Consider the following 25,860-nt stretch of genomic DNA (forward strand, 5'->3'; position numbering starts at 1 on the left):
CAGTGATTCCTGCCGGAGGTGGTGGCGGGGGTTCAGTGGGGAGGAGAGCAACGGAGCCTTCAGAGATGAAAGAAGCCTTTCCTATCTGGATCTGGGTGCCGATTACATAGGTGATGTATAGCAAATTTCATTTAACTGTATACTTAAAATCAGTGTACTTCACACACTTTGTTTTATGTATGTTCTGCCTCAAAACAAAATAAAATATAGTGAACTCAGCTTTAGTTATAGTGCTAGGAACCAGTGGAAATTAATAATCCAAACCTCATGACAATTTTCTGCCTTTCTTTATTCTAATCTTTTTGTGCATTACCCCAAGTTTTCAAGGCAAATCTTCCAATTTGCAAATCCCTGTGGTGTACGCAGTTTTTACCTCTCTGCTAAAAGTTGGTTGATTGTCAGGTAGGCCCATAATTTCTTGGTGAAGTCGGGATCTGCATGCTTGTCTTTTGATAGAAAATCCTCCAAGTCATCCATTTGGGCCAGGGTCTCCAAGACTAAGTCCGTGCTGGCCTGGATGATGCAAGGTGCAGTTCAAAGACACCAGGAGAGCAGAATTATAGTCAGTCAATTCCCATTTTCATACCTACCCACAGTGAGTGAACCAGGGTACTAAGCAACTTAAAGGAGAAATGTTTCAAAGGAATACAAAAGAGGAAGTCAAGGGCATACTTCTGGAGTTTGCGATTGGTCTGGGGTGAAAAGGGTAAGGATTTACACAATAGTTGGGAAGATGGCCAAGACAGTGTCACACCTTCCCTTTCACTATTGCTTTTATTTTACCGGTACATGCACGGTTCTTGAATGCAGTGTTAGCCTGTTAATACACCCAATGGACCATATCCAGAGGACCAGTTAGTATTTTTAGAATAAGCAGATAAGCTGAAGTACCGAGGTTGCAGTGATAATGCTCTGTAATTGCGCCGATTTTTCAGGGTCAAATTTTCCTGCCACCACAATCTCTGAGCCTTTAAAATAGTTATGGAAATTGTTTTGAGTGACATCTGTTACTGACATATGGGGGTAGTTGAACTGAACGTTCCGGAGCAATGGAGTAGAGACTTGGTTGTAGAATTTCTACAATTCATAAAAAACAAAAACAAAAACAAAAAACAAAGAAAACAAAACAAAAAAACAGAGGAATCATTACTTTGATACCACTTTATAGGTCTAAAGCATTTTTCTCTGAGATTCTTCAAATGCTTAACAGACATCTTTTCTTCTCACAGGACCTATGTGGAGAGCTATGGAACAAGGAAAATTCTCATAATTATCAGACAAACTGGAACACAGAGAAGATAAAGACTTGTTAAGAATACTACCATTGGCCTAAGAGCCCAGGATATTTTTTCCTATTATGACCAGCATGAAAACCTAATGGGACACTCCTAATCAGAAACATCAGCTAGGTTGATAGACCCCAAACCAGAACTTATCCCTCTCTGTCCGCAAGTTTTAAATATGGTGCCCACCATTGACTTATGGTGCCTGGTAGTGACAGAGGGTAGGGTGCAGTCTAGTCTCCTCCTACACTTGTTTCTTGTTTATTTAGTCAAACTAAATAAGGAATTCGTATTCTTAATGTTTAAGGAAACTTACATCTTGATCTGTGTTGCCTTACAAAAAGTTAAAATGCAAGATCCAATGTACGTTAAAGGAAAAACATGGCCATGCTGGTCAGGAGGACCACATGTTCGGCAGGACTGCAGGGCCACACTGCTCTGGCGGTGGCTCGGAAAACTTGTTCAGGGAGTCGGGGAGCACTGTCCCTTGACCTTTTCTCATGTCACGGCTGATGCAGCTGTGCATACGCAGGGTGCAGGGCATGAGAAAACAACGAACTCTTTATTCTTGCAACCAAATTCGGCTGAAAGAATGGCAATCCTCATTTAAATTTGGCCATCGACTTTTAGGTATCAGATAGTGCTGGTTGAAAGATTTTTGAGTGAGGACAAAAAAGAACAAAAAAAAAGTTACCTTGAGCTGGAAAGAGGTGTCCTGGTTCCCATAAATCCTTTGAGCGATCCCACGGTTGTCATTAGAGAGTCTCTTTAGAAAATCGTAGTCCACGTCAAATCCTATCCCCAAACTGAACAAGGAGATGTTGTCCTGTATGTTCTGCTTCACATTTTTCTGAATTTTTGACAACTTCAGTTCACCTAAAATTGATGGCGACAGAAAGGAAAGAAAGGAGGAGGCAACGTTATAGTTTTGGGGAAATCCATGCAGAGCAGTTTAGTAACATTTGTCAAAATCAAAAACTCACTCTTTGATCCAGTGACTCAATTACTAGGAATTTTCTTACGGGTGTACTCATACATGTTGAAATGAAGTATGGGCAATAGTACATAGTAACATAATCAGAAACAGATACATATTAGAAACAAATGTACAGCAATGGGGGAGACTGGTTGAATTATGGTCCATTCAATTTGAGAAATACTATACAGTTATTAAAAAGAACAAAGCAACTGTATGTATTTACTTTGAATAACCTCAGAGACACATTTTTAAAAGGGAAAACAATGTAGTAATTGGTATATGTAGAATGTATTTATATATATGCATGCCTATGTGTATGTATGTATGTATGTATATATTCACATGTATGTGTGGATGTATGTATATATAGTATGCAGTCATGCATAGAATATCTCTGGAAAGATACACAAGAAACTGGTAGCAAGTGACTGCCTCTGGGGACAGGAACTGGGTAGTTGGGACAGCAGTAAGGAACAGACTATGTTTCCTTTTCTTCCTTATGATTTTATTTTAAAACTGGATTTTTTAAGTAATCTGATCCAAGGGAGAAAAACCCCACGGAATCTGCAACAAATCCATAACAACTGCCATTCTAGTTTCCCCCCTAACAAAATGGTCATTCTCTGTCTTTCTAAACCTCGGGTGCCACCGTCATGCCCGCGTCACTGGTTTTCCTCCCACGGAGCTGTCTGGCACGGGTTAGCCACAGTCCTCATCCACCTGACAGACAGCAGCACAACCTAGCACTCCATCTTCCTTATATTCGTCAGTGTAAAGAGACAAACGAAACAAGTAAAAATAATAGTACATGATCGAAGCAGGCAGAGGTTGAGCTATTTTGTGGATAAGAAAAATACTTAACATATAGGCTGTAGGAGAGACAGTAGATTCTCTGGTTGCAGTGAGGAACCGGGCAGGGTGGGGGTGAGTATGGAGGACAATAAAGGTACATTACTGAGGACTCCAGAGGCACAGCTGGAGATCTGGGACCAATGCCCATCACACACACTTCCCTTCCATTCACCACCTCACACACTTTAAGTTGAAGAAATAGATGCATTTCACTAGTACGTACTAGCAATCATCATAGCATATGATTACAGTTCAAATTAAAGTTTCCCCGCATTGTAGACATGACACCAGGCATTCAAGGGCATCACTGAAAACATATCTGGGCACCGATTTAAGCAGGATGAATGTTTCAGGGTCTAAAGAAGTCTTTATTTTAGGAAGCATCGGTTTAAAATGGTTTAGACGCTCAGGTTAATGCCATTAGATTTCCCATCGTAAGTGAATCGTGTTCCCAAGAAACAATAGTAAAAATATCTGTAGTAGAAAGTTGAAGTGCTACTTGCCTACTGTTGGGTCACCATCAGAAACCAAAATGATCAGAGAGACTGAGTTGGGGTCCAACATTCCCAGGTTATTGGCTTCATTCAAGATAAAGATGGCCCGCAGGAGTGCCTCGTTGATATTTGTGCCTGATAAAGTAACAATATAACATGCTCATTCTGTTATATGCTCTTTCTTTGCACAGAAACAATCACATCTTGAGTTCAGGTTCATCAATCTGGTGATTACTCAAGAATAATTTATTGGATACCCAAATCTTTTGATGGCTTTCTAAGCGACATCAGTTTTGCCCGGCTGGTCCAGATCTCCAGTGGAGTAAAATATTTTCTTTGTAGTAAACTACTGCCTTAGGGATGAGTTAGCCCTTTCAAAGCACAGTCTGTCACTTGGTTGAACACCAGGTTGAAGGTGCCTGGACCAGACTTTCTGACAGACTGGGACACTGCTCTGTAGACAGTTACATTTTACGCTATGCAAGTAATGAGAAGGGGAGTGTTATTTTACTGACACTTTTCTGAGCAAGGTAGAAATAATTAAAAACCTGTATGGGATGGGTTGTGTCTTGTACCTTTGCAGTGAACTTAGTATTCATCATTTATTAATAAATATTATTTAAGATGGACCACTGCAAATGGGACAAAGAGCACTGTGGTCGGAAATAATATTTCTTCAGTGAATCAAGATTAAACCTTATGGAAGTTTCTCACTGGGCTTTAGGCGAAACCTACTCACCTCCATTGGGCTGGATTTTCTCAATATACCTCTTGGCATCTTCAATCTGTGTTTTAGTAGCTGGGACTAAATCGTTTCTCCAGGTTCGCACGTTGTGGTTGAAATCAACCACAGAGAATTGGTCGTCAGTTCTCAGGTCATCCAGAATGGTTTTCATTGCTTCCACTGTCTGTTTTAAAAGACAAAGGAGAAGAGTCTCATTAAATAAGGTCTGAGCCTGAGAAGAAAGGAGGAAGATGAAGACTTCACTCTAGTAATCCCTCAAGTACTGATTCAAGCTATAATTCTTACAGAAAACCTCTTAAATCCACCTCCATCAACACAGACCTACTCCCCACTTATTCTGAACATGGATTGTCTGCATTTTGAGACTTAAAACTTTTACTGACTTATTGGTTATGCACAACCACTCTGACTAGTCTTACTCTAAGTTAAGGATCACAAACTTCAGGCTCGCCCTTAGAGGGGCCTCCAAATCAAATTTATTTCCCAAGTCTATCCTCTTACCCACTCTCTTAGACTACGTCTGCTCATCACCACCAATACCTCCCTGCAAATGGGATTCCTGATTCCTAATACACTCACCTTTTTCCTTTCTTTTTTTTTAAAGATTTTCGACCATTGAAGATACTTTTAAATTTACTTATTATGTTTATTCTTTATTCTCTCTCCTCCTCCCTCCAAATGTAAGCTCTGTAAGCTCCATCGGGGCAGGGATAATTAAAAATAAAGGTTTTGGTTGATTCTGTTATTGATGAATTAAGTACCTGACACATAGTGGGTGCTTAATAAATGTTTGTTAAATGAATGGATAAAGCAATGAAGCAATAGATAAACTGTTGTACTAAGGCAGTGGTTCTCAGCTGAGGGTACTTTGCCCATTGGGGGCATTTGGCAATGTCGGAAGACATTTTTAACTGTCATAACTGAGGGGTGGCAATTACTGGGTAGAGGCCCTGGGTGCTGCTAAACATCCTACAGTGTACAGAGTGGCCCCTACCAGCAAAGGATTCTCACATCCGAAGTGTCAGTAATGCCATTGCTGAGAAACCTAGACTTGAGTATGAGCACAGTGGGCAGGGGCCATGTATTTCCCCTTTTTTTGGATGTTAGAAGAGTAGTGAACACTTGGATGGTCAGAAATGGTTGGCGAATAATGAATGAGTGAATGGATAAATAGACAGTAGGTTGTTCAGATGAATGGTTAGATGAATGGATTGATGAATAAAGTAAGAGATTTCCTTGTTATCCTTTAGAATGGTGTCTATAATAATTTAATGCGACATAGGCTATACTGAGCTTCACACAAGAAGACAGGAGACACAGTGGCCTCCCTCAAAGAATTGCAGTACAATTAGAAAAGATACACTTATATGCTTTCAAAGTTATTTGTGAAAATGGCAAGATATTAAGGTAAAACATTATGCAGAAAAACCAAAAGACTATTAAGCAGAAGCATGATCAGGATGAGAAGAGTTTACACTGAGATAAAATTTTTCACAAAGGTGAATTTTGAGTTAAATTTCTGTTACTTCTAAGCCATCCAGTCTGTGGCACTTAGTCACAGCAGCTCTGAGCTGTCTAAGGCAAGCCCTGGGGGTACGATGCTTAGAATGGTCACTCCATTGAGAAGGAATCAAAGAAGGTAGGGAGTCCCACATACCATGACAACAAGGGGTACTTACTTGTTTCATTTTTACTCCCCACATTGAGCCACTGACATCAATGACAAAGAGGATGTTTTTGGGAATTGGATCCATGTTTTCAGGAGCAAAAAAGTGGACAAAATATCCATTAAATACCTAAAAAACAGAACATATTTGTGGACCAAACCATTACCAATGTTTGGAATGTAAGAAAATGGGGGTCTGGGGACTCAGAGGAGAGGTGAGTCATGGTGAGCAGGAGATAATGACAGTCATAAAGAAGAACAGATGTGGCAGCTTGGCATCCATCAGTCTCTCCCTTCTTCCTTTCCTGTGAAGGTCCCAGCCCTCCCCAGGGTGTTTCACTTCTCTCTTGTCCTCGCCACTGTCCTCCAGTCCTCCCTGTTTTACCGACAGCCTCTGCTTCAGGCACTCTGCTAGCCAATGGTGAATCAGGCGTAGCCCCTGTCCTCCTGAGCTCATGGGCCAGTGGAGGATCCAGACAAGTAATGAGGCAGTTTATAGCTCAGTGTTAAGTGGTGCAATCAGTGATATAAAGGCTCCAAGAACGCCCAGTGGAGTAGCATCCAATTTAGAAAGGGGAGTCTTTCCCAAGGAAATGGCATCTACTCTGGACTTGAGTATGAATTTGGAGTTAGCCTGCCAGCACGGGGTCTGGGCCAGGTTGGGCATGGGCAGGTTAGGGCAGAGAGTTTCAGACAGTGCTGTGATGCTGCAAGTGAATGAGGCAGGCCTGGGGCTCTGTAAGTTGTTCGGTACAATGAGGCCACAGAATTCAAGCATCTGGGGAATCAGGGTGGAGAGTCCACAGGGCAGATCATAAAGGACCTTTATGGGCACCCCAGAGAGTTCAGATTGTTCTTGAGGTGAAAGGGAGGCCATTCCAGCTGGCTGCTCGATCCTCCTCCTCGTTGCCTGCTGCAGGCTGTAATGATCAGCTCCCCTCATTCTCTTTCTACTGCTCTCTGGCTGCTTCTACAAACGTGTCCTAGGGTTCCCATGTAGGGTATGTAGCTGTGGGTACTTTCTATCTCCCTGTTCCTGGAGAGAAGCACAGGCCTCTGGGTACCCTCTAAGGGCTCTATTTTAGCACAAAAGAAATACAGACACACATTTAAGATGTGACAAAAAGGAAAGGACACTTTCCAGGAAATCTCAAAATGAACACTGATCCTGGAATTCACCCCTGGCTGCGATCTTTCTCTAGGCATTGGTCGTGCCTTCCATCTAGCCCCAAGACCACTTTCTTTAATAGTCTAGTTGCAAAGGGCCTTGAAAGGTTATGCAAAATTCCCATTTTATTATTTTCTTTTATTCTTCATGTAAGGCCTAGAATCACCTTTCTAGGACAAGGACATGTGACTCGACCCTTTATTCAGTTTTCTTGATGTGAAAAGATATGTTTAGCAATATGGAAATATGATTTCAGTCCCTTCTTTGCAGACTTGACACTTGCCTTGGCAGCTGACAACTACCCAGAGGCCAGGGAGTTTGTTCCGCAAGAGATACTTCTCTGGCCTCAGTGAGGTGGCCGTCCTAGAGTCTGTTTTCACCCACCTCAAGCTTCCCGGCGCTCTCCTCTCTGTTCACATCATACAGTACCACCAGCTCTCCATCCACCGCAGTCTCAGAGCAGTTGGAGCATTTTCTTTGTTGTGCTACTGTGGGCTTGAAGGACACATGGGCCTGGAAAGAACAAAGTTGTCAGAGACCAGTCCCTGTCTCCTTTCCTCTGTGGGTGAAGGGTTGACACTTGCACCTTCTCATGTCCACAGGAAAAGAGGTATGGCCCAGTGGCCCAATGGCCATTCTGCACCCAGGGAGCATCACTGGTACAGATGCTATTGAAAGGGACAGTGCCAAGGTACATGAGGGGAATATTTGGCAGACTCTGGGGCTTTTGGCCAGGTTTCAGGCCTTTCTGAAGAGATTCAGAGAAGTCCTCTATTCCCCCATGGAAGAAATGGCTAGCAGATCTAGTTATGAAAGGTAATTATTGGAGGAATAATGACTCCTCCAGAGTTGGAGGAGTTTGACTCCTCTTGAGTTGGTTATTATCGGTGTTAAGGCAGAAAGAATCAAGCTGAATATCTCTTGTTTTGATTAATGTAAATCCACCATATGTTATGTGAAAGCTGTCTTTTAGTTACTGGTCAAGCAGCTGGCTTGGGAGAAATGAAGCTCCAAAAGGGACAGTCACTGGTCAAAATCTGATGACACAATTGGGAGTTTTGCTTTGTGTATCCTGTGGAAGACCCTAGACTTGGCTCAGGGATCACTGCTCCTGCATATAGTTCCCTCGGCTCAGCACGTGACCACTTTTCTATTCCCCAGGAGACAGGAGGAGAGCAAACCCATGGCCACTCAGACTCTCTGCCACACACAGTGATGTGACTACCTTCTGGCGTCCTTTAGATATTACTGGAACACCATCGAAATGGCCATCAGATGTGTCTGGAACATGAAGAAATTTCAATCCCTGGGGTTCAATAATCCACACATCCACCTGGAGGTGACAAGGAAAATTACTCAAGGCATCAAAATATCTTTCAAGTCTTTTTGTGCAAGAAGTACAATTGCTAAGCCCTCTGCTGGTTTGCTCTTCTTTAAGTTTTCTCAAAGGTGGCCCAGCATGGTTCCATGATCACTTCTGCAAGTTCTTTAAGTTCCCTGGGATGTGGTGCATTTCACCACGGAGGCTGAAGATCTTTTGGCAACTCAGTACTCACCTTCTATTGCTTCATTTCTCTAGGATTAATTTATTCTATTCTATTCTATTCTATTCTATTTCATTCCATTTAAGAGCATTCTTGTTGTTAGCACACACACAAAAAAGGAGAAAGCCACTGTTAAATGGTCCTGCATTTACTTTGTAGATCTGCCAATAAAAGACTATTTTCCCCACATTTTGGGTCTTTTTATTTATTTTTCTGTCTTCTTGTTTTGAACAGAGCTAATGGGAGGGAATCCCTCTTGGTGACCTTTGGCAAAAGTATGGTCAGTCATAGCTGCCATTTCTCTATGTATAATTTAAGTGCTATGCTGAGCAGCTTACATAGGGAAACTCATTTAACTCTCACCAATATTATTATTATATGTTATTGTTCTTGTTTTTTATTTCTCATTTGACAAGTGAAAAAACAGAGATTCAAAGGGACCAGCTAGTAAGTGGACGAGCCATGCTGCGGACCCAGGGCCCGAGCTCTTAATGCTTCATTCCTGGCTTCTTGACTTTCAAGCGCTTCAGTCAGCTCCAGCTTTTCAGTTGACATTGCTGTACTCACATGGTATTTTAGCCGCGTGACAAAACATGTGATGATGCCTTTTTTACATGTGAAAACATGGACACTCAGAATAATTTGTGCTGTGTCAGAAGGCTGGTGTAGTGGGTTGAATGACAGTAACCCAAAAGAACTATCTACAAGAAGCCCCTGGAACCTGTGAACATTACCTCGTTTGGAAAAACGTCTTCGCAAGTGTATTAAGAATCTTGAGATGAAATCGTCCTGTACTATCCAGTGGGTCCTAAATCCAATGACAACTGTTTTTATAAGAGAAAGGGCAGAAGGGGACTTGGGACACCCAGAGGAGGTGGGGTGATCCCTGAGGCTGAGACTGGGGCGAAGGTGGCCGTGAGGCTAGAAGTCAAGCGATGCCAGAAGCTCCAGACACGAGAAGAAGCACAGCATAGGCTCTCCCCTGGAGCCTCTAGGAGGGCAGCCCGACCAACAGTTTGATTATTTCAGACTTCTCCTGAACTGCGAGAACATAAATTTCGGTTGTTTAAAGCCCCCAGTTCATGGTCCTTTGTTACAGCAGTGCTAGGAAACTGGCATAGCTAATAAGAAGCTGAGCTGGCACTGAAATCAGTAAGGCAGTGGCCTGGTGGACTGCAGACCTATAACCTTTGCCCTACCCCTGTCTAGCAGAGTGTAGTAGCACCCCACACCCCAAAGAGTGGTGAACGACAGAACCATAAGAGGATAGTGTCCCTGCGCCCCCTGAAAATGCATGCTTACCTCTAAGTGTTTGGCCAGACGTCCTGGCTGCAGATGAATCCTGTGTTCATAGGACCCCAGCTTCCTCCACTTCACTTCCTGGTAATGGAGTTCAAACTGCACCTTTGCTCCAGGGAGGACGTTCACTTCGGTTTTGAAGTTCTCCATATCAAGAACATTGCTCCTACAGAGGTGAGCCCCCAGTGGAAGTTAGCACATGCACAACCAAGCATACGACCCAGAATCTAGGCGAGGGCAGCTAGGCCTTCTTGAGCAGTCACACCTGCCCAGCTGTGCATGAAAATGAGCACCAAAACCTCCCTATAAATTTAATTCCATGAATCTTTTAGTCTCTTCTCCGACCTGATCTTCTTCTCCTGGAACCTCTTACAGGTTTGAAGGACTTTTGCAAAAACGACCAATTACTGATTCCTATTATGTGCCAGAAACTTGACATTTGTCATCAGAGCTTGCAAAGTGGCTCAGCAAGATGGGTATCCGTACCCTCGTTTATCCTGCTCAAGACCACACAGCTACCTGGCTGTGGCGCTGAGACTCCCACCAAAGTTTAGATAACTCCGTGGGCAGCGCCCATTTCCTCTGCTGCACTGTAGACTCCGTCTAGGAACTCTTCATATTTCTGAAAGTCTCTCGAGAGAAGAGGTCTATTATTTCATCACCTTGAATATGTATTTCCAGGATAAGCCTTCATTTAGTCATGTATATATTAAGTTTAATACCACCACTGATCTTGAAGTGTTTATAGTTTTAAAGAGAAATCATCAATGAGGGCAATTTGAGCATTGGGATACACAATGAATATTTTTAAAAATTAAATAACCAAATAAGCAGGATGAGACTGTGATAATGAGCCCATTGGGCATTGGGCAAGTACTGCAGGGAAGTTGCCCTGGGGTATCAGGTCCCTGAGGAAAAAGACGAGCATGGATGGTGCACACCTTAGAAGTGCAGTGGCGATGAGTGGTCTTCTCAGCGGGGGTGGGGCTAGAATGTGAGCTCTGTGGTCTCTGTTGTATCTGCAGTACCTAGAAGAGCTTCTGTTACTAACACATATTTGTAGAAGGAATACATAACTGATGAGTGGACAATGTGGTCAAAGGGATGGGTAAAGATGGCTACATGATACCCTAAAGATAAAAGAACCTCTTAACCCGGGTCAATATTGGAGGTGTTTGTTCCCTCTGCTTGGAACTTTTTCTCTCCTTCCTCCATCTGGATACATTTTTACAATCTACTTGCGCTCAGTTAAACATCAGGTCCTCTGTGATGACTCTTCTGGACTCCCAGACAGAATTGTGCACTTGAACCCCCGTAGGGGTTTGTACACTCTCTACATTAGTACTCACTGCATTATATGAGGGGGGACCCCCCAAAACTAAAATTATCTTCTGGAGCGGGGGTGGGGGGCTTGTAGGACAGGCTTCTGCTTCTGGGTGAGTGTTCTAGGAGTCCCTCTGTATCAGTGTACCAACAGAAGTTGTTGTGAGAGGCTGTGTTTGGCTTCAGCAAACTTTTTTAAAAAAGACTCTTTCAATGTGTTTGCCCATTTCATGATGAGTGATTTATCAGCGCACCTGTCCACACTGAGCTAAGTGTTTAGCAGTTTTTGACCCCAAATGGCATGACCCCCATGCCCCACCCTCTCTATTCCCTGGATGTTGCCCCAAGCAATTTCTGTTTGTTTGTTTCCCGAAGAAAAAAGTCCTCAAAGGGAAACATTCTGCTGATGTGGAAAAGTTGAAACAAAAAACAGCAGAAGGACTAAAAGGCATTAAAATTGATGAGTTCAAAACCTGTTTTGAGCAGAGGAAAAAATGTCTTGACAGCTGTACTGCATCAAATGGAGAGTACTTTGAAGGTGACTGAAGTTTAAACGTTTAAGAATAAATGCACAATCTTTTATAAATAAATTCTGAGCTTTTGAGGCTCCACTCATATACTGTATGTAATAATACATAATTATATATATTGCCATGTATATATATTATAGCCACCCCTATATTACAGATTCCTTGGCTGTCTCCTGCCCCAGCCGGCAGTGTTTGCTGTGGTGTTGCTGTCAGCCAGGTGCAGAGCTCAGTGAATTTTCGCTGAATGAATGAAGGCACGGGTGAAATGGAAAGAGTTTCAAGTAAAAGTGAATTGGGGGGTGTAGAAGAGGAAGAGGAGATAAAGAAAAAAAGGATGGCAGGATATACGCAGTGTGAGAAGTGATTGGTTGAAAATTCCTTTGAAGTTTCTTGCTCCCAAGAGGCTTTCAGATGATTTGGCATTCCCAGTGTCTTAAACATAATCAAAGACACTGAACTAGAGAACAGGCTGACAGTGTACGGAGGGAATTTCAGGGGAAAGGGGGAAGAGTTTACAGGAACAAGTATAAAAGACACATGGACAAAAACTAGTGGGAGTGGAAGTGGGAGGGAGTCGGGGAGAGCTGGGTGGGTGGGCTGGGATGGGAGTAAAAGACAGAAAACTGTACTTGAACAACAATTAAAATTAAAAAAATTTTTAAAAAGAGTACAAGGAGAACAAAATAAACATAACCCAAGCTAAGTAGCTGATACTGAGAAGGGCTTACCTGATAAAAACAGGCAGAATAAATCATTAAAACAAATTCCAGATCTTTCTTTCGGTGTACAGCTGACCCTCAAACAACGCAGGCCACAGCGCAGCAGAAATTCCCTTGGAACTTCTGGCCCTACAGGCCCCCATTCCTACTCCACCGGTTTCACATCTGCGGATTCAACCAACTATGCAAGAAATACAGTATTTGTGATCTTGGATGAGGGATCTGCGGTGGGGAATGCAAAAATACTGTTTTCACCGGAGATTGGTTGAATCTGGGGATGCGAAGGGCCGGCTGCATCCACTGAAACAAAGCCACACATAAGGGGACCCATGCAGTTCAAACTGCATCGATTGGGTCAGCTCTCTGTGCTGAGTGTTGTCACCAGATCACCAATATTTCTGTAGTTGACTTGAGCAAATCAACATTCACTGCAGAACTGCAAGCTATGTAAAGAAGCTCAGTTGTTGCAGAGAAGCCCTAGGGAATAGAAATTGGACCACCCAACTCAACCACCTGACCACAAGGCTGTGTGCCTTTCTGGGCCTGTTGTGCTCTTGAGGAAGGGGGCGTGGGGACAGCAGTTGGGAGGGCCCCAGCCTGCTGTCCAGCCCTTACCTCACCAATCCAGTGCTTTTGCCTTTTGCTCTCGCCTGCGAGTAGAGAGCCCGGGCCACAGTTTTCTCCTTAATGGAACTAGTGAATGTGGTGCCATCTACGCTCCTAGAAAATGACAGGGAGGTACCAGTTGGTCTGAATGGTAAAGCAAACAAAAATAGCAAATAAACAAAAACCAAGCAAATGTGCCAACCAGATGGATTTACTGAACGGGGACACTGATCCTTTTGCACCTGGAGGAAAAGAGGAGAAAGGTATTTGCACATTTCACACACAGGAGTCCCCTTATCTGAGTGTGATTTACGAGGGACGTGCAGACTCTCATCCTAAAGGCTTTCCCTCGCTACTGCTGTTTGTGTTTAAAAAGTTTCCTCATTTTCAAATTTGACCCTTCAGATTAAGCATTGTTTTCTTTGGCTGTCTGTTTTTAAAAACTTCTATTTTTTAAATTATGGTTGAGAGTCAATATTATTTTATAATAGTTGCAGGTGTACAGAATAGTGACTAAACATTTATGTAATTTACAGAGTGATTTCCCTATAAGTCTAGTACCTGCCTGGCCCCATACATTGATATTACAATATCACTGACTGTATTTCCTATGCTGTACTTTACATCTCTGTGGCTATTTTGTAATTGACCACTTGTATTTCTTAATTCCTTCACCTTTGCAAACAGTTTGTCAACCCCTCTTCACTCTGGCATCATCAGTTTTTTCTCTGCATCTGTGAGTCTGGTTCAATTTTGTGTGCTTACTTATTTTGTTCTTTAGATCCCACATATAAGTGAAATTATATGGCATTTGTCTTACTCTGTCTGACTTATTTCACTTAGCATAAGTCTCTCTAGATCCATCCATGTTGTCACAAAAGGTAAGGTTTCATTCTTTTTTACAGCTGAGTAATAGTGCATTATACAGAGTCTGGGAGAAGTAACGCCTGCTTGAGTGTGGTTGGCAGGGTAATAATACAGGTGTAATAATTTATGGTATTAATTTCAACATTTATTCTAAAATGTCATGTGGTGTGCTTGAGCGTGATATTATTATGTTACAGAATTACATGCTTATGATTTTGTAATAACAGATTTTGTAATAAAAAGGGGGCATTATTTGTGCTGCACCCTGTATATATGTATCACATCTTTTTCTTATCCGATCACCTATTGGTGGGCACTTAGGTTGCTTTAAGTATCCTTTTTGAATCACAAATGTGCTTAGGAGAGGTAAGAGATAAGTCATATTATCTGGCTTACATTTGGTTTATAAGATCAATCTTCTATGAGTTAAGAATCTGCCACAGCTTAGGGGCATTTTGCTCTCCTATAAGGGTAGCAGAAAGTAAAGACAGCTGGAGGAATGAAACACAGACCCCTTTGCAAAGTCTGTGTTTACCCCAATAGCGTCTCCCTTGGGGGCCTCTGCCCTCTCTTTGCCGGTCCATCTCGCCTCCTCTGAATTTCAGCTGGCTGTGATCCAAACCATACCAAGAAATGACTCATCAGAGCAGTTGAATTACAGAATTTTAGAAATGAAAGGAAGCTTATGGCACTCAAATGGGCAGTGTCTTTCCCCCAAAAGGAACTTCAAATTATGTGGCAAAGTTTTTGGTTGTTCTGATGACTCAGAGTACTACGGCTTGGTGGGAGGGCAGCAAGAACGCCAGAAATTCTGCAGTGTAAGGGAGAGTTTTACTAAAAATTTTCCCTTCCCAAATGCCAATAGCATGCTTATTGAGGCACACATCTAGGTTTGCCTTTTTAGAGGAGAGAAGTCAGAGCTAAGTAGACAAGTGTCTTGTTCAAGGTCATGCAGCTGGTCAGAGACTGAGTTAGAACTGGACCTCATGTGGCCAGGTTGGCTCTATTTCTATCAAATCATACTAACGTTCTAAGACCAAAAAGCATTTAAGACAAAAGGAAATAATTTCTAATGGTAGAAAGTTTGGAAGCTTCATAAAAAGGCAGAAGAAATATTTTGGATATGGAGATCTGCACAACTCCTATTAAATTGTGGTTATATAAGCAGCTATCTTCACTGGTCTTATACATTCAGCTCTGTGTTGAGGGAGATCAAAATAACGGTGTATTCACTGGGTAGAAAATGGAACAGGCTTCAATTAAGAATAAGAAATACTTCTAACAGACCTATCAACATTTAGTGGATTGCCATGGAAAATAGTGAGTTTATCATTAAGGAGGCAATCAAGTCAAGCCTGGTTAACCCACTTGTCAGTGCTATAATAGAATACGTCAATCACTGGACAGGGAACTGGATTTAATCAGTAGTTCTTTTTTTTTCACATGGAGAATCATATGACAGATGATACTAAACTACTCTGCACACACTTGTACATGGTTTTCTGGAAGCCAGGGCAACTCATATTTCTCTCTCTCCAAGAAAGTACATTAAAGTGTAAGCAGGAGCTTGTTACTATGGAGATAGCTTAAGTTTACTTTAAATTTATTAGAAAAGAAAAGTGAATCTTTCACACATTATGATATTTGGAACAGAAACAAAGTAGTGAGACCCAAGGGTCACTTCACAATGACCCTTGACCTCCCGTGGGCCCAAAGCCCTGAGAATGAGCACCACTGGAGTGATGGCCAGTGAGGCCAGTTCTAAGGACGACTCTGTGAGGAGAGCAGACCAGTTCCTGGTTATGGAGAAGGACTCACATGGAGAAGTTGGAAATGAAGGCCCCCTTGGGGATCTGCACGTCGAACACAACATTCTGAGGCTGTGGGGAGTTGTTCACCACTTTGGTCTGGATCATGGTGTTGGCCGTGCGGGAAGTGACAGTGGACTGGACTTTGTAGCTATAAAGAGTTATTTGATCAACATCTTCCTGTAATCGGCAAGAAAGTGTAACTGTACTCAGAGAAAAATTACACAGAACTTCACTATACATCTGATGTTAAGAGCAATACATTTTATTGTGAATAAGCCCAAGGCATTGTAAAGCATACGAGTATAGCTCAGGCATTATACAGCATCAGCCTAGCTTGAAACACCACCCAGGGAGAAGTCTGCCTTTATTTCGAGCTATCCTGAGATGCCTTTCAGCTCTATAAGTCTGTAAAAAATGATTTTTAAACTTAGAACACAAGTATAAAATGGTTGAGGGAAGCAAAATTGGATTGAGAAAGTCCAGGAAATAACTTCAAATGCAGGGTTGTATGAGAAAAAGGATACAGGATTGAAATGCTGGAAGGGGACCTTGGTTGCACCTCCAGATTGGAGTGCAGCCAGGAGTACAGTGTGGTGGAAGACACACGTGGTCCCCATACTGCTATCTACTGTCTTTGATTTTATCCATTGCAGTTTTATCTTCCCCCAGTCTTCTTATCCTTCCCCACATTAAAACAAAATGTGACAACACTGAGGGGTGTGAGCAACAGACAGAGTATCATTTTGATGCAATTACTGGTCTGGCATTCTGAATCTTCTTTGCCAGTTTTCCCTACTCATTTAAACCAGCCCCAATGTTAAAAAAGAATGAGTATGATCAGAGGCAAGGGATTACAAACACACATCTTGGAGGTGCTGCCCGAGAACTGCAAGCTGCTTCAGGACTGTGGAAATTAGGTAGCCCCAGTAGATTTTGCTTTTTTTTCTTTAACAGGATTTGCTTATTTCAATACCAGGTGTCATCCCCCAGACTTTCTCATTCCTGATGAAACCTTCTGATGCAATACACATCTCACCTCCAGCTAAGATAAAACCCAGACTAAATTATTTGTCCTTCCTACCCCTTAAACCTGTGCTTCTCACCATTTCTGTCAGTTCAGAGCAGGAAGCCAACACAAACCACTTCCTTTTGACGTTTCCTCGCCATAAGAAGCATGGCTTTGAAAATCTTGGGGAGTTGGGTCATTTCATGTTTAAGAGTTCTTTTTCCTCTAAAGCTGTGAGATGTCGTGTTTAAATCAAAACTGTTAAGTTGGAATGCTTGGATGAAATTTTTGTTGGTGAAAATTGAGCGAATAAAGAGAAAGGGCATTTTCAGCTCTTGGTGCCATCTCTCCTGGCTGCATGCTCATGGTTCTCTTTCACGCTGAGTTTGAGATACACTTCCAAACAGAATTGGGCAAGGGGGCATTTCGAAAGTCAGGTAAATGCTCTCAGTGATGGAGACAAAGGAGGCAATAGTACTGGTTTTTAGGTAATAGGTAACAGAAAAATCGTTCAGACATCAATTTTTAACAAAATCCAAGCAAACTTACCATGGCTTCTCCAGATTCTCCAGAAGCACTTCTCTGTGAAAGGAAGTTAGATAATCATTCTTTAAAAGTGTGTTACTGATTACCTTGAGGGTAAAAACTGCTTTCTCCCAGTAACAGTTTCTTGAATACTGAGCTGTAATTCATTCATTGGAGCCCAGATATAAATATCAAACATTCTAAAATACTATTTCCCACTGATGTGTTTCTGTGAAAAAAATCTCCCAGCCCCTTTTGCATTGCATGCACATCAGTTTTTATATAATGCTAAAACAAATGTTTTTTAATGAAAATATTTGAGCCCTGGCTGGTGTGGCTCAGTGAATTGAGCGTGGGCCTGGGAACCAAAGGGTCCCTGGTTCGATTCCCAGTCAGGGCACATGCCTGGATTGTGGGCCAGGTCCCCAGTAGGGGGCGTGCAAGAGGCAACCACACATTGATTTTTCTTTCCCTCTCTTTCTCCCTCCCTTCCCCTCTCTCTAAAAATAAATAAATGAAATCTTAAAAAAATAAATGAAAATATTCCACCCAACTCATGCCAAGTAGCATATATCACCTTTATCCTATTTGTCTGGTTGATTTTTTATTGCATTGGATGGTTGTTTGGGTGCTCCTTTCTACCATGGGGCTCTGGACACGCCATCCCAACTCTCTGCAATACTCCATTTTCCAGGTCATCTCTGTTCCCTACCTCAATATCACTAATTCCTAGTCATCCTTCAGATCTCAGCTCAAGCAGAAGTTTCTCAGGGACGTTCTCTCTGACCCCCCATCACTCCCAGGCTAGGTAAGCTTCCTTTACTAAGCACTTTATAGCAGCATAGCGTTTCTGCAGTGTGAGACAGCTGGGATACATGTCCATCTTCCCCATTAGATTAAGCTGCACGAGAGTAGGGATCTTTATGTGTTTCCTCCTTGGTGGAGCTAAGCATGGTGACTGCCATGTGGAAAATTCTATAATCTAACAACTCTGACAGGGAATTATTCACAGGCAAGATTGTCTTGTAGGCGTGGAAAGCTGAATGGCTTTAGAGTGACAGATACACATTTAATGTCTGATGGATTTTAAAATAATAAGTCAGATGTAGCCTTAGCTTTCCTGATTTGGAGTCAACTGAGGTCTTAAGGGGTATTATATGACATACTAAGGTCAAGAGTTGCCCAATTTTAGATGTTGTGAGTGCAATTCTCAATGGCTAAGTTTTCTTTCTTGTGGGTAGATGAAGACCTTGACATAAGGGTTTGCCTATTGGATTTTAATATTATTGGTCTACAAAAACCTGGACTTCTAAGGTCCTCCCAGTTGTGGGTATGTGAGAGGCAACCACACATTGATGTTTCTCTCCCTCTCTTTGTCCTTCTCTTCCCCTGTCTAAAAATAAATAAACAACAACAAAAAATACATTGTAAGCCCTGGCCGGCATAGCTCAGTGGATTGAGCGCGGGCCTGTGAACCACACGATCGCAGTTCGATTCCCAGTCAGGGCACATGCCTGGGTTGCAGGCCAGTTCCCAGCAGGGGACTCATGAGAGGCAACCACACAGTGATACTTCTCTCCTTCTCTCTTTCCCTTCCCCTCTAAAGATAAACAAATAAAATCTTTAAAAAATACATTGTAAAAAACCTGGACTTCTAGAAAGTCAAAAATTCACACCCACACAAAATAAGCCATCAGTTAGCCTAGGGTCACTTCCACAAATACCTCTTTTCTCAGGATACTGGTTGGAGAAGCCAACCCCTTCCTGGCTTCCTGGAGAACTCATCCCCATGAATGAGGGGACTTTGTCTCCGCTGCTGCTGGTGGCCTCCAGGGGCAGCCCTCAGTGTGGCGAGGTCTCTGAGTCACTCCCATGCTCTCTCAGCACCCGAGAGAGAAGTGACCAGAAGAAAGAGAACGTGTAGCTGCAGTGGTAAAACCCTCCTAAGAGGGAGTTCTTCCTCACCAGGCAGTAAAGTTATCCCATAATCGTCAAATGTGAAGAAAACACCTAAGTATGCATCCCTTAAGGGACTAAGCTGAACACTATGGTATGGGGGCTCGCGGACAGCTCTGTGGAGGCCTCACTTGATTTCACCTTGACAATGCTTCCACCTGGGTGTGAACCACTGGGTTCTTCTTTGCTAACTTAAGTCTTCCTGTACCTGATGCCTCCGGTTCTCGGGCATAAGTTGAAATTTGCCTGGGGCCGGTTCCACGAGATCTTCATATTCTGCAAACTTAAAAAAGAATTTAGGATGTTTATTTCTATTAATAAAAAAGGTAAAAAGAAAAGAGGCTGCTGGTGACAGGCATAAAGCTATTCATTATGTTATTTTATCTTATTTCTTATACCCTGACCAATATCACATTTTTATACAATGATTTCTTTAATATGTTTATTTGCTAGTTATTAAGTGGAAGAAATTCATTTCTGAGTTTTCTAGAAGATGATGGGACATAGGGTAGGGCTAAAAATTACCCAGTGATCAGGTGGGTACCTGGGGAAAGTACTGGGTAGACCTTGGGAGTATCCAAAGTGTCTGCCTGGATAATGTGAACCGTTAGTTATCCATTGGATTAATAATGTCTATATAAAAGGAATACCAGTAAGGAGTGACTGAAAAAGCAGAAATGAATTTGGATGTCTTGGCTTCAATTCTGGTAGTTTCCAATATACTCTGGTGGTTTTTGAAGTGTTGGAAAATATGGAGTTTCTAAGCAGACAGAATGATTTTTCCCCCCTTGCATGCTACTCTGTTTTTTGGCATTTTTTGTAGCTAATCCACTCTGAAAGTATTACAAGCTGCTCCATCTCCTAGGATACTCCCATAGTGCACATGTCTTTTCTGGCATCAAAATACCTCTTGCATGTATGACTTTCAAAATGGTTCAGTCCAAAAATTCCCTCATGTGGGGATGGCCAGAGGACCAAAGCGGAAACCTTGAGCTCTTGGAATAATTCCTGCACTCTCTCAGCCCGCCACATCCCATTTCCCCCTTTAACAGGCATATTTAATGTGCCCTTATTACAGAAATCATTGTCCACTATGAAAAATGATAGTGCTTTGATAGTGACTTTTCTTACACTTTTAGTATAACAGTGGTGATGACATGTCATCATCACCACCATCATCATCCTCATAGCTAATAATTACTACATGCTTCCTAGTGTTTGTCCTGGGTAGGTAATTTACATATGTCATTTAGTTCTCAAACACCCTTTGAGTTAGGTCATTTATTATTCCCATTTTTTAGATAAGAAGTAGGCATCTGCAATCTATAAATGCAACATGACGGGGCCAGCACAGGGCCCTTGACTTCATCTTGTGCAAAAGCATTAATGCTTTAAAAGGTAAATACACAGTCCAGTTATTACAACAGCGAGCACTTGTACTTAGATGAGTTTATCATAAATTTCCTTCCCACCCAAAATACAGTCCTTGAATAGCAACAGCAATGAGTTAGTTCCTGAGCATATATATATATATATAGGCCAACAGCAAGGAGGCTTCTGAAAGTACTTACTTCTGGAAGCTCATTGGTGGGGATTTCAAAGCCTTGTGCCTCAGAGAGAAAGAGCCAGATGAGAAAGCTGGTGAGCCATTTCATTTTGCCAAGGTCTCCAGTGCAGGGCCTGGCGAGAATTCCTCTCCTTGCTGAACCAAAGTTCAAAGGAACAAACAGAGGAGTACAGTTAGTTTTTAAAAAGTAGAAAAATGAGGAAGAATGCTCTCAAACTTTGCTCAAAAGTGGGACAAATATTTGTTCTGGAGGTCAAACTTGAGCTGTGGGGGTGGATTGGACACCCAGAGGTTATTCAAACAGCAAAGCCGGAGGCAGTCCCTGGGTTGTGAGGACAAGTCAGGGTTGGAAGGACCTGCTGCTTCTGCTGCTGCTTCCCCCCTCCTTTGTTGATTTCTGTTCCTCTTAAAATTAGAGAGACCTGGAGACGAGTGCCATCCTTTTTGAGGGACCAAAAGAGGCACTGTACTGAGAAAGAGAGTCAGAGAGAAAAAAGGCTAAGTGAAGTTTTTGGAAACAAAATCCTTTGATTTACATGAAAAACAGGGGGAATTTAGCAAAAGTGGGAGATGGACTGAAAGCTTTTCTGAGCAAAGCATTCCTTGTCAGTGTTTTCCCTCTCTTTGGTAACCGAGTACCTATGACAAGCGAAGAACTGGGCCAGCAGCTGGGCCGGGTACACAGGCACGCTCTTCTGTGAGGATGCTTCATGAAATGGTGGTTAAGAGAACAGTGCGTGTTCCTGCTGCCCTGATCAGCCTTTGTTCAGGTCAGTGGCAAATTGATTCTCCCCAGTCCCAGAATCAGGGGAAGCCCAGCCTGGAAGCAGAGTGTATTATTCCTTCTGGCTTGGGGTCCAGTATGATAATAATGCCAACTAGGATTCATTGAGCCCTTCCTGGTGCTAGGCACTTTTACTTTCACAATCTTTAATACTTTTTTTTAATCTATGAAAGAGCCATTTGAGGAGTATACTGTATTTATCCTCATTTACAATTAAGGACAATAAGGTTAAATAATTTATTTCACATCTCACAGTTGCTAAGTGGAGACAAACCTGACCCCAAGGTCTTTGCTCTTCATGACTATGCCCAAGGGAGGTAACCTGCCATCCATCATTGGGATCCACTGTCCCAGGTGTGAACTTAGACTAGAAGAGAAGTCTACTGGACAAGCCTCCTTTTTATAATTCTTACGTGAGGACATGTTTTCATTGCTTTGAGAGAGAGAGAGAGAGAGAGAGTGTGAGAGAGACATGTGAGAGAGAAACATCGACTGGCCATCTTCCAAACACATCCCACCTAAGGAATGGAACCTGAAACCTAGGTATATGCTCTGACTGGAATTGAACCCACCACCTTTCAGTGTATGGGACGGGGCTCCAACCAGCCAGGGAAACAAGCCCTTTTCTTGAGCCTCCATGATTCCAGACATCTGCTTGCCCTGTTCTAGCACCTAGTCACAGACTTGCTGCTGGGAATCTCTACTCTCTAAGGCAATTTGCCCCCAAATGGGAAGAGGAAGTTGGCCATGGCCTCTGAAACATAGGAGATAGGGCTGTTCCCACCAGATCTCTGTCCAACTAGACTCAGCAGGTTCCCTTGCTCCTCAGAGAATCACTGAGAGGATTACAGAGAACCCTAGATAAATAAGTAGGTCAGTTGTCTAAGATAGCTTTCTGATTTGGTTTGAAGGGAAATGGTTAAAGTTCATTTCAAAAACAATTCCAGATGAAAAGAGAACATAAGAAACAATGCAAAAAAAAGAGGAACTTATGTGTTAAAATATGCAGGATGGTATTTTAAAAACTATGATTTTATTATATTCAAGCCAAAGATCATTTAAAATATAAAAATTGATTAAATTTATCTGCAAGATTATAAAGGGTTAGTAATTTTTTAAAAGGTCAACCATATTTTGTTTCTAAAAGTTACACTTTGTCTCCATGAGACAACAACAGAATAAAAGTCAAGATTGCATTAACATCTGTTCTATTTACAATACTTCAAATACTCAAGAAACAGGGATTACAAAGATGGTGTCAGGTTAAATGTATCTCATAACAAGTAATAAAAAGTCAGAAGAGATCAATAAATCTAAGATTAGAAATCAACTATTTGGGGAAAGGAGATGAAAATAAAATAAAATGTTAAATTAGAAGAAAGTGATAGATTTGTCCAATTCTATAGAAACAGAATAATAAATTAAATACACTAAATTAGAAACAAAATGAAGTATATAATGATTAACATGAAAATATATACTTTTAAAAAATCCTCACCCAAATATAGGTTTATTGATTTTAGAGAGAGAGGAAATGTGAGAAAGAGTAATATCGATGTGAGAGAGAAGCTTTGATCTGTTACCTTCTGTTCATATCCCTACTGCCAGGGATCTAACCTGCAACCTCGGCTTGTGCCCTGACCTGGAATCGAACTTGCAACCTTTTGGCCTAAGGGATGATGCTCCAACTAACTGAGTGACTTGGCTAAGAAAAGATACTTCTTTTTTTAAAAATGTTTTATTTATTTATCTTTAGAGAGGAAGGAAAGGAGAGAAATATCAATGTATGGTTGCCTCCCATGAGTACCCCGCTGGGAACCGGCCTGCAACCCAGGCATGTGCCCTGACTGGGAATCAAACCGCGGTTGTGTGATTCGCAGGCCTGCGCTCAATCCACTGAGCTACACCAGCCAGGGCGAAAAGATACTTCTATAATAAATGTAGATACTACTAATAGAGCTATTGACCCATATGTTGAATTCATAGTAAGTCTTATATGAAATGTAAAATATTTTAAATGGCCCATAATACGGAGGTAAACAGACCCAAAAACGGAGAAAGAAATAAAAATTACATAAAAAAGACTTGAGTCTGTCCAGTTTTTTGATCTTCATCAGAAATATAATATCTGGGCAACATAAAGTAATAATGTGGTACTTAATTTAATGTGGAAGGCATTGTTCTTGCCTCCCGAATCTGAAAAGTACAGCACACACACAATATTTAAGACCAATGTTAAATATCAGTTAAACATAATAAATGTGCGGCAAGAGGGGCGCAGAAGGGGAACAGAGGGGATGGGAGTCAGAAAAGGAGGAGGAGAGTTGGGGAGGCGGCGGCGGCGGCGGCGGCGGCGGCGGCTCCGGAGCTGCCCTGGGGCCCCCAATCCGGAGCGAGGAGGTCGATCCGCGCTGCTCTTCCTCCGGCCGCCGAGCCTTCCTTCTCGCCACCGCCCCGAGCGGGCCTCGCACAGCGCCTGGACGCTGGAGCGCGAGGCCAGCGGGAACTTCAGTTGGGGGAAGATGATTTCACAGCTAAACCAGGGAAAACACCGATGCAGGTATTACACGTGTGCGGCGTGAAGACCAAGAACACCCCCGTTTAAGAATGTGAGAGATCCGAGGTGCACGTACCCGTGCCCGCTTTCACCTGGTGTGTAACCACGTAACCTGCGCAGGGGAAGAAGGTACAAGGAGGAAGCTGGCGAAACATGCAGCTGCTGAGCCTGCCTTAAGCATTTTGAAAACCAATGAAAGTATTTGCTTTGCAGTTGCGACCCCTCGATGTCTGACCCTTCCCTGCAACCGAAGAACCAGCCTAATCCTGTTGGTCGATTACAGGGGCCAGCTACTGGGCGAGGCCGGAGACCCCGAACGCACTCTCTCCCCGGAGGGACGGTCTGCGGTCTGCGCGTAGGAGAGAAAATAACCACAGCTGCGGGCTGGCGCCTTTATAAAAGCTGGAAACAAGCCAAGAGAAATGTTGCTGATAATTTTCTCGCCAAATTCAGTAATATTTCTCCAGAGAACCATTTCTTTAACAAATGTGGTAGGACGTTCTTTAGGATGTGCTTGAGGAATTCTGGTGAAAAGATCAACCAACTGAAAAGAAGCCTCCTCAGTATTCCAAATCAGACTACGTCCCGCTGCTTAGTGAGATCGCCAAGTAACAAGGTTTTAATATAACATATTTGGATGTAGAAGAACTGAGTGAAGGCGGGCAGCGCCAGAGTCTCGCTGAACCTTCCAGCGGTCCCATAACTGTCTCTGCCACGGCTCTGGGATGTCCTGCGGCAATGCGCACAGTGGTGCCCCTCGCAATGCTTTGCAGCATTTAAAGATAATAGTAGAAAGAAAGTAAACTGGGAACAACTTAGAAAACCCTTCAGCAGCACAAAAAAACTTTCCTCTTTCACCCAGTTCCAAGTAAAATCTTTTGAGTTTGTGTGCTGTTTTTAAACCTCTTTTATAGGTTTCATCAACACTATAGATTTAATGATCTCCTAGTTGTTCTTAACTTTTTTTAGTGGCTTCAACTTCGTATTTGCATATTATATTTACAGACTTTGTACCATAGGCAGAGTGTCGCACCCATTTGACCATGTCATGTACACACAAGGAAGAAATGGAATGTGTACCGATGACGAGGAAGATGGTGAAATAAAACTGCTAACAGTCTTTCTTACTGGTGCTTAACTTCTTTGTGCAAGCTTTGAAAAGAGGAAGCCCCTTAGTAGTACAGTGTTGAGGAATGCATTAACACGCTTTTGTTGAATGTGGTTGTTAAGTGTCAGGGAACACAATTGGTCTGTGTATATGAATCCATGTAATAAAGAGCTGTTGTTATAATGGGTTCTACTCATTTTATTAAAGCGTTCCTGGCTTGAAAATTTTTTTAAAAATAATAAATATGCTCCTGGATAACATTTTTGTAACGTGGAAGAATAATTCACTATAACTGAAATGGAATAGTGTAAGAAATCAAGGCTCATATTACACATGACAATTTATCAAAATAAAACTTAAGTAAAAATAGTGAAAATTATTTTACTATCTTAATAGCTATTTAAAAGCCATTCAATAAATTTCAAAACTTGTTTCAGATTAAAGTACTAAAAATAGTAGTTTTAAGAGGGA

At 42.2% G+C, this 25,860-nt stretch overlaps 1 protein-coding gene and 1 pseudogene across 1 annotated transcript in view; one reads left to right on the top strand and one right to left on the bottom strand.

Moving 5' to 3' along the window:
- Positions 1-21,165, bottom strand: part of ITIH2 (inter-alpha-trypsin inhibitor heavy chain 2) — a 34,970-nt gene extending 13,805 nt beyond the window's left edge. The window contains exons 1-14 of the mRNA XM_037065969.1: positions 20,945-21,165; positions 19,582-19,656; positions 17,442-17,474; positions 15,894-16,063; positions 13,218-13,322; positions 10,034-10,196; positions 8,413-8,520; positions 7,572-7,700; positions 6,033-6,149; positions 4,348-4,516; positions 3,618-3,743; positions 1,978-2,159; positions 892-1,077; positions 374-513 (exon numbers count right to left, since the gene is read on the bottom strand). Coding sequence (XP_036921864.1) covers positions 374-513; positions 892-1,077; positions 1,978-2,159; positions 3,618-3,743; positions 4,348-4,516; positions 6,033-6,149; positions 7,572-7,700; positions 8,413-8,520; positions 10,034-10,196; positions 13,218-13,322; positions 15,894-16,063; positions 17,442-17,474; positions 19,582-19,656; positions 20,945-21,028 — 1,787 coding nt within the window. The 5' untranslated portion in view covers positions 21,029-21,165. The remainder of the gene's footprint in view (positions 1-373; positions 514-891; positions 1,078-1,977; positions 2,160-3,617; positions 3,744-4,347; positions 4,517-6,032; positions 6,150-7,571; positions 7,701-8,412; positions 8,521-10,033; positions 10,197-13,217; positions 13,323-15,893; positions 16,064-17,441; positions 17,475-19,581; positions 19,657-20,944) is intronic.
- A 3,214-nt stretch (positions 21,166-24,379) lies between these two features.
- LOC119000776 (interferon-inducible double-stranded RNA-dependent protein kinase activator A-like) lies at positions 24,380-25,615 on the top strand (annotated as a pseudogene).
- Positions 25,616-25,860: the final 245 nt, after the last annotated feature.

This window comes from Sturnira hondurensis, unplaced genomic scaffold (assembly GCF_014824575.4).
Source record: "Sturnira hondurensis isolate 20B ecotype Veracruz unplaced genomic scaffold, ASM1482457v3 Scaffold0016284, whole genome shotgun sequence".
Lineage (NCBI taxonomy): Eukaryota > Metazoa > Chordata > Mammalia > Chiroptera > Phyllostomidae > Sturnira > Sturnira hondurensis.